Here is a 9,950-nt window from a genome sequence, read left to right as displayed (position 1 = left end):
TTCATAACATTATACGATAACACCTCTTCTCTTCATTGGTAATATATAAATTTGAAAATCTTGAAACGATATGGTTGATTCATTCTACAAATTGATGATTCAAATATTGTTAATCAGAAATTTTACTACTTCACATTAATTAATGTAGTTCTTCGTTGAAAACCGGTTCCAGGTCGTCTAAATGGAAATTTGAGTACAACTGATGAATGAAAGTGATCAATTTTATTGATCTCGCGAGAATCGTAAAAATGGCAAAAATCGCGCCACGTTAATGTATTTAACACCTTTATAAAAACTTTATTCTCGGCCAAATACAAAAAGTGCATATGGAAGCTGCACTCGTTGCCTTTAAAAGGCATCTTTATTTTTCAACGACTCAACGAATACGAGTACAAGGTGAATATGTAAACATGGAAGAAGAACAAATACAACAAGCGCTTAAATCGATGAAGAATAACAAAGCATCCGGGCCGGAGAACATACCAGCAGAACTTCTAAAAAACGGAACACCAAAACTAATAAGCTATCTTAAAGTGCTATTCACAAGATACTTAAATGGGGAAGAAATCCCGAATAGTTGGAAAGAAGCATGGATTACTCCAATTCACAAAAAAGGTCCAAAAGATATTTGCGGAAACTACAGATGTATCTCTGTCACCAGTACCTTTAGCAGGCTGTTTGGTAAAATCTTAAAAAACATGATTGAGAAAGAATACGAACCTCATGAAATTGAACAGCAAGCAGGATTTAGACCACATATTTACCCTAACACAACTGAATGAAAAGAAAGTTGCAAGAAACCAGGAAATACATCTTTTATTTGTGGTGTGTGTACAAAAGCATATGACACGATTCCTGTGAGAAAGCTGTGGCAGTCTCTTGAACGATCTTCATTAAATAGCACGATCATCGCCGCAGTTAAACAATTATACAATAAAGCATCATCAAAAATCAAACTAAACAAAACCTTATCAGAAGAATTTCCAGTAACAAAAGGCTTACGACAAGGATGCTGCCTCTCTCCAATACTATTGAAGATATATTTAAATGAAGCACTAAAACACTGGAGAAGATCATGTTCAGGAATGGGGATCCAACTTGACGACGATACAACATTATACACTCTACATTTTGCGGACGACCAAGTAGTAGTGGCAGCAGACAAGGAAGATTTAGAATTCATGACGAGACGGTTGTTTAAAAGATATGAAGAATGGGGCCTCTCTGTAAATAGAAACAAAACGCAATACTTATGCATCGGGAATGAAGTAGAAGATCTAATGGTCAACGAACATGAAACAATCAAGAACTGTGAGGAATATATATATTTGGGAACAACAATCAACAAGAGTGGGCGCACCGAAAAAGAGATAGAGCAAAGAATCGTGAAAGGAAAAAGGGTGATAGGATGCCTAAACCCGATGCTATGGTCAAAAGAACTATCAAATCAAAGAAAGCATCTCCTCTTTAACTCCATCTTTAAAAGTATAGTGCTCTATGGATGCGAAACATGGCAACTTACTAAATCCCTTGAGCGACGCCTTCTTGCATTGGAAATGGACTTCTGGAGAAGATCAGCTAGAAAATCTAGGCTTGATAGAATACAAAATGACCATATCAGAAATATAATGGGAGTCAAGTCAACCATCATTGACGAAATTCAAAGGAGACAACTGATTTGGTATGGTCATGTGAAAAGAATGGACGACGACAGGCTGCCAAACCAAATTTTAAAATGGACGCCAAGGGAAAGAAGAAAGAGAGGAAGGCCAAAACAATCCTGGCTGGGCGGCATTCACCCTGGCGAATGGAATGACCGACGTAGCTGGAAACTGGGAACCGGAAGGCGGAAAACGCTATAAAAAACCGGGAAAAAAAAAAAAATTTTGTCGATAGGACATTTGGATCAAAAAATATCGAATTTTTACCGTCGAGCTGATGCAAATTTTATTGAATATTAATTTCGCTTGCGTACCTGACATGCAAAATCGACGGTTGCTTCAAGCATTGTTTCTAAGAGAACGGTTCATTCCACACAAAAAATGGTTCCAAACAATTTTGTTTAAAATTATCTCAGCTACATTTTTTACTTGAAACATTTTTTCTACAGTATACAAATTCTTGGTAAATCGATTTTTTTGCGTTTTTCCCCCTCTCCGAGGGGGATTTAGAGGAAAGCTTGGGGGTAAAAGTAGTAAACTTCCTTGCATCTTTTTTTTTAAATAAATATTCTCTGAAAAATTCAGCTTGTTTGTATGATTTTTAGGGGTCAACTCTCTGACCACTGGACTATATATATATATATATATATATATATATATATATATATATATATATATATATATATATATATATATATAGATATATATATATATATATATATATATAGATATATATATATATATATATATATATATATATATATATATATGTATATATGCATTGCTCTTGTAGTGATCCTTTCCCAAGTTAATATGCTCCTTTTCTAACTTGTCTGCACCGTACTGAAGACGACCAATAGTCAGAAATACGTATATACGGTTGCCTTCCATCGATATACCATTTTTGGTTTTCTGTTTTGCGAGACATGCCATTACTTTTTACTTATATAATATATATATATATATATATATATATATATATATATATATATATATATATATATATATATATATATAGAAAAGGTGCATGTTAACGTGGGAAAGGGTCACTACAGGAGCAATGCGACCAATTTGTGGCATTAGAGTTAGAAGACCCTGATGGTTTCCAGGGCAACAACTAACAATAGCCACGGAGGATATATTATATATATATATATATATATATATATATATATATATATATATATATATATATATATATATATATATATATATATATATATATATATATTGAAAATATTTTGTACCTTGTATAAAAGTTGGGATTTGTTAAGCCGTGTTTTGTTTGGAACCCTCCGATAGTATCCGAACAGTGATCGTGAGCAAAGCAGCACTTGTCTGTTTCTATTTCAGTACCAAAGTCATTGTCGTTTTCTGCTATATTTCCAGCTCCACACCACTTGGTACCTGACAAAAAATGACAGCTATTAGTATACCTAATTATTTGTACATAAAAAAAATAAACATATAGTTGGATTCACGAGAAGATTTCAGCGTTGGCTCGTATGCTATTTGCACACACACCGATTTTGGACGTCCATTATAAAATCGGCCGATATTTTATTGGTAGCAGGTGCTTGCAGCCTCACCGGATTTCTACCGGTCACACAATCAGTTGTTTGATTGTCGTGGCACGAGTTTATTGAATAATAATAAATCCTAAACGAGTTGTTGCTATGTATTTATTGTATTAAGCACCGTAGGATTAAGCGAAAGTAGTTGATTCATCCTATCAATCAAAGTAAATAACACACGGAAACAGTCTACACTCTTTTTGAAGAACGTCATGGTATTAAGTTTTCCAACTTGTGGTTCACTAATGGAATTTGTACGACCGGTATAAAATCGGCCGTCCAAAATTAGTGTGTGTGCAATTCACCTTACGGACAATGTAAATCAAATAGAAAAGAACGCTGCACTGTTGCGAGTTCATCATTGGTCTTGTGTAGAATGTGAGGTGCGAGTAAAACAATAGTAGGTAGATATACTATTTGCATTCGAATTTGAAACACTCTATTATACAAGTAGCACTTGAATTTCTGCACTAACATTCACCGATTTACCCTGATGACCATTTTAGAGAATATTCGGAAGTCCTCGTAATATTTGACGAATACAAAACATCTTAAATCTCTTTTTGTCATATTTATGTAAATGGATGTTTGGGGACCTTTTGAAACCGAACCAGATAATAATAATAATCAAATACCGGGTATATCGAGAATCACTAATACAGAAATTAATGAACTACCCGATGTTGAAAAACTATACAAGATTTTCAGAATTTAGTCAATGTGTAACCAATTTAAATAAATTAATAAATGTATTGTTACAAGTACTGTAAATATAATAATTAAACAAATTAATATTTATTTCGATATACTCTGTACGAGTACTAGAAACCAATTTGTTAAGAATTTTGCTTAGTTGAGGAGATATGTTGTGGACTGCAATTTTTAGATTCCCCATGTCTCTCTTAACGTCTTTATCAACGTCTGTTTTGCCTTGCAATTCTTAGAAGGCACAGATTAAAGCGCAATTCTTGAATTTGGTTTCGAAAATTAGTCTACGATTTTATTATCATATGTCGCTACATTGCGTCTATACGAAGCCATGTTAGAGTTGCTTCCTAAGACAGAAAAGATTTATTTCACGTTCAGAGCGTTTGCGAAAGCCGTTCTGATGAGGCCTATTGGGCCGAAATACGTATAAGCGGATGCACAAGCGCCCTGTACGTGAAATCAAATCTTAACTGTCTTTTCCTTTTTAATTAAACAAATATTTCAATATCTACAAAAAAAAACAATGATTTAGAGGTGAATGTCTGATAAATGCCTATTGGTCTATCTACCGATTATTGCGGGAAATAGGCTTTATTTATAAAAAAGAGGAGAGAAAGCAGTAATGATGGAGCGTCCTGACATAATAAATTGGTGTCATAAATTCCTCAGAAAAATACAGAATTATCGATCGCAAGGATATAATATTTTCTATTTTAATGAAAGTTGGGTAAATATCGGACATACGTACATAAGGTATGGACGGATTCAACCATAACCAGTTATAAGGATGCATTTTTAGAAGGCTTGACTACTGTTTTAAAAGATCCAAAACAAGGTCCGAGATTCGGCCTGTTACATGTTGGATCTGATAAAGGGTTTGTACCAAATTCAGAATGTGTATTGTTCTGAAACTATTTTCTTGTGGCATGTTAAACTAATTACTATTTAAATGGTAATAAGTCACAATTAAAGGTTTATTGACGTTTCAATTTCCACTTCGGAAAAACCAGGAAAAAACCTCATAATACTATCCCGACATGGTAAGTATTTGGTCTTACATTTAATTAAAATTAAATTATTAGAAGAATTTTTCACCAAGTAACAAAAAACAAAATTTGTTTAATTCATTAATGTTTGTATTTTGAGAACCATTTCCGAAGTGGATATTGAAACGTCAATAAACGTACTTTAACCTTCATGTGTGGCTTATTTCCATTAAAATAGTAATTACTTCAGCATGTGTATTTTTACCAAAAAAAGATTCAGGCAACTACTATGACGAAATGAACGGCGAGTTTTTCAAAGATTGATTTGAAAATAAACTAATCGTAAACCTCCCGAAGGGAGAGTTAAATGTGCCAGTAATGGATATTGCTCCATATTATTATAACGAATATTATTAAACTGCGGATCTTATACATGAGGTCCAGCGCAGTCCCGTTTTGTACGTGCCGATCAAGAAAATTCGTAGCCTTTAAATGACAACCTCGCTTCCCATAAGGACAGCACTGAATTCTTCTCGTGAATCCAACTATAGAGTCCTTGAAAAGTACGGTATACTATATAGATTTGATGCTTTAGGCTTTTAGGCATTTCCAAAAAGAAAGAATGGTAAACAAGAAACAACATAAAGAGCAATAGAATGAAATATGCTTGAAATACTAACTAAGATTAGAAACGCCGAAATAAGACGGAGAAAAAACTGAGGAATATCATTAAGGAGATGGCATTGGGTCGACCAGGTAACCAGATACGAAGATAACAGATAGGTGTGAATTATATTGGAGTGGAAACCAGGAGAAAAGAAAATAAATAAAATAGAAATCTATAACATCAAAGAAAAAGAGGAATAATCCAGCTCATAGGACTAGGATACCACGATGATGATATAAATGATGATTATAGTATAAAGATGATAATTATCATTATAACGTTAATTTTGACAGTGATTATGTTCATAATTACGACGAAGAAAACTTTGCAAAGTCGTACTTACCAGGATAAATAAAGAACTGATTAGGAACTCGAATCTCTCCCATTCTTCCAACAAACTCTTCTATATTATTACCTTCAAACAAATTAAAATTAGGAGCTACAGAATTATCCCAAACTATCTGCACCCCTGTCGCGGTATAAAAAAGACAAAATAACAAAAAGGCGGATAATTTAATAGACTGCATTGTGGTTGTGAAGCTAAGAAATATTGTGTAATAGTTCCTATAAAATAGTACTAATGTCTTTAAATAGTTTTAATATCAGATTAATTTATCTTTCGTCGTTCGCAATTTTCGATAATCTATACATTTGTTATTTAAATTTTTAATCGATACGAATTGGTCGTATATGTAGTTTGATAAAAAAGTAGGAAATTGATTGAATCTCATTATAGTTGCGTGGATAAGGTGATTTATCGGGAGACTAAGCGTGTACTTGTATTGTTGCTTTCTTTTTTTTATTATGTTCTATTTTTGTATTTTGTAGTTCTAGCATGTTTTTAATGTTGGACATGTAATCAAGCAAGCCATTTCATTGATCGATGCAGGAGGCAGCAAGATGCTGTAGGACTACTGCACATAGATCTTTTTTACTGATTCTCACCACAGTCACTAAAAGCAACTTTAAAAAAATTACAGACCATGTCAAATATGACGTATATGTGAAAGGTATATAGCGGTTTTATTACCATCTCCTAAGTCAATACTTTTTTATGGCGTAGACTGACGTCATTCAACCAGTTTCAATATAATATTTCAATCCATTCTATTGCTCTATAGCCCAATTCGAACCCTGGCCTCCGCCATCAAAGACAGTTTTTTGGAAGCCTGTTTTCTTCCACCCTAAATACATGGACTGCCTATTGAATACGCTGTAGGCTGACATATTGAGATAAAGATGGTTCTTCTTTATACACACACACATATATCATATAGTTTTATAAGTTTCTTAAAATGTGCTATATTTAATATAAAATTAGTATTTCTTGGGTTTAGGTTCAAAAAGTAATATTAAATTTGGAACTAGATTTTATTGTTCTTCGAAATCAATGTTTCGGTAGGAAACCCTTGCCTTTGTCAAGATTCTAAAATGTAGAAGATTAGGAAACAAAAAGGTATTATAAAATATATAAAAAAACTTACCAAAACGTAAAACGGAACACTGGGTGGTAAAAAGCTGGTAAGGGGTCTTGGAAGCGACATGAAGCTGTCGATGCTTTTATCGGAACAAAACTCTAAGAAATACCCACTGTTTTCCAACGAATGAGTTGGAGGTTTTAGGAATAAAACTCAGCTCTGCCAACAAATCCTACTCTTACGTCTACGAAGACATACCATGTCGCGTAACCACTGGGTGCATGGCGTACAATGGGGGTGCGTTATGTAGCAGACGAGAGAGGGTAAAAGGCGAGTTTCTGGCGCATAAAAACTGGAACATATCGGCTAGGGGAATGAACCCTAACAGAAAATTCGGTCCTCCAAGGATGGGGGTTAAGTCGTAAGGCCAGCGATCTTACACTTGTGAAAACTCTACAGTGCTAAAAAACCCAATGAGCCTCGGTTACCGGACGGAAATTACAGTAGACGAAAACAGCAACGAAAATGGACCATAAATTACGGAATCTGGAATATACAGGGAATCCGGAACAAGCAACATGAAATTATGCAGGAATTCGTAAATCGAAAATTAGATATAGCCATTCTCTCTGAGACCAAGAAAAAATTAAATGGAAGCGAAAAATTAAAAGACTATGTACATTTCTTCTCAGGAGTGGGAAATGATCAAAGAGCAAGAGCAGGAATATCAATATTTGTACACAAGAAATTCGAAAAATATATTAAATCTTGGGAAGCATACAACGAACGTTCTATTAAAGTGACGATTCTCCTAAGAGGAACACAAATAACAATTCTGGGGGTATATGCCGAAAATGATGACTACTCAGTACAAGAAAAGGAAGCTTTTGAAGAAGACTTTAGAAAAATCCTGAACGAAATTCCTAACAGCCATGAGATTATATGCGGAGGAGACCTTAATGCCAGAGTAGGAAAACAAGTACAAAGTAAAGTGGTAGGCATGCATGGAGAAGAAACTGTTAACAACAACAGAGAAATACTCATAGATATATGCCAATAATATGAGTTAAAGATTTTGAATGGTTTTTTCGCCCACAAGAACATACATAAATACACCTGGTATCAGCATACAAGAGGTCTTAAATCGATAATAGATTATTTCATAACAAAACAAAAAACTAAGTTAAGAGTACAGGACGTAAAGGTGAATAGAGGAGCATAGTGCGGCTCGGACCACTGCCTGATAATAGGAAAAATATATACACCATTCGTAGACAGGAACCACACAGACATCAACAAAGAACACAGAGAAAAAATAGAAAGAACTACGTACACCTTAGACAATCTAGATAACGAGAGCACACAGTTACTTTACTCCTGGAGACTAACACAAAAACTACACGAATCACACAGATCAACGACTGATGAATACGAACATATAAAAAACTGCATGAAAGACGCAGCACTAGAAGCCTTAGGGCCACAGGTACGGAGAGTAGAAAAACCATATTGGTGGGATAAAGAAGTGGAAGACAAGATAAAAAGTAAGAAGGAAGTATATCAAAAGTTATTACAACAGGGAGACGAACAAACAAAACAACAATATAAAATCTTGAATAAAGAAGTCAAACGAGAAGTGGTTAAAAAGAAAAATAGTGCATGGGGACAAAAATGCCAATACCTAGACAACCAGATAGGAGGGACAAAGAGCTCTGAAGCCTGGAGAACTATAAAAACGATGAGAACAACGACAAAAAACCAAGTCATAATAAATAGAATACCAGAGAATACATGGGTAGAGCATTTCGAGAACTTATTAACAGAGAGAAGAAAAAGGTTTAAACAGACAAATGGGCAAGTGGAAGTAGAAGGAAGAATAGAAATATCAATAGAACAAGTGAAAGAAGCAGTTAAGGGAATGAAATTAAGAAAATCTCAAGGCCCAGGTGGAATACATCCAGAGTTGATTAGGTATGGATCATCAAAACTGTTTGAAATGATCCGAAAATTATTCGAAAGATGCTTAAACGGAGAAGAAGTTCCAGAAGAATGGAGACAATCGTATATCTCTCCAATACACAAGAAAGGCACAATGACGGATCCTAAAAACTATAGGGGGATCGCAGTAATTGCTACTATAGGCCGACTATACTCAAAAGTACTACGAAACCTGATAGAAAATGATATTAAAGACAAACAACCCGAAGAACAAGCGGGATTTAGGACCGAAAGCTCCACTATGGATAATATTTTCACATTAAAAATTGTAATGGAAAAACGAATGCAGAGAAATAGAAAAACCCATATAGCTTTAATAGATTTGGAAAAAGCATATGACAGTGTACCGATATCCCAACTATGGATAGAAATGGGTTACTTGTAAATAAACCCAATTCTTATCAACGCCACTCAAAAATACTACGAACAAAACTTTGCAAGAATTAAAATGGGACAAGAAATCACCTCTCCTTTTCAAACAACAAAGGGACTGAGACAAGGCTGCTGTCTGTCACCCACCTTATTTAAAATCTATTTGGACAGATCCTTAGTGAAATGGGTAAAAAAATGTAGAAACATGGGAATAACGGTGGAAGAAAACACGCTATATACACTTTTCTTTGCAGATGACCAGGTAGTAATTGCCGAAGACAGCTACGATCTTAGCTATATAGTAAGAAAACTGCAAGGAGAATATGATGTGGCAGGTCTAAACATGAATATGACAGAATGTGAATATCTCTCAGTGGGAACAGATGAAATGAAACACGCTATATACACTTTTCTTTGCGGATGACCAGGTAGTAATTGCCGAAGACAACTACGATCTTAGCTATATAGTAAGAGAACTGCAAGAAGAATATGAGGTGGCAGGTCTAAACATGAATATGACAAAATGTGAATATCTCTCAGTGGGAACAGATGAAATATGTGACCTC

General features: G+C 34.5%; 1 protein-coding gene across 1 annotated transcript in view; it reads right to left on the bottom strand.

Moving 5' to 3' along the window:
* Positions 1–6,186, bottom strand: part of LOC140451512 (phospholipase A2-like) — a 12,126-nt gene extending 5,940 nt beyond the window's left edge. Inside the window, exons 1-2 of the mRNA XM_072545363.1 lie at positions 5,940–6,186; positions 2,909–3,068 (exon numbers count right to left, since the gene is read on the bottom strand). Of these exons, the coding sequence (XP_072401464.1) occupies positions 2,909–3,068; positions 5,940–6,123 (344 nt within the window). The 5' untranslated portion in view covers positions 6,124–6,186. The remainder of the gene's footprint in view (positions 1–2,908; positions 3,069–5,939) is intronic.
* Between the last annotated feature and the right edge of the window lie 3,764 nt (positions 6,187–9,950).

Source organism: Diabrotica undecimpunctata, chromosome 9 (assembly GCF_040954645.1).
Source record: "Diabrotica undecimpunctata isolate CICGRU chromosome 9, icDiaUnde3, whole genome shotgun sequence".
Taxonomy (NCBI): Eukaryota; Metazoa; Arthropoda; class Insecta; order Coleoptera; family Chrysomelidae; genus Diabrotica; species Diabrotica undecimpunctata.
This window is presented reverse-complemented; position numbering and strand designations above follow the sequence as displayed.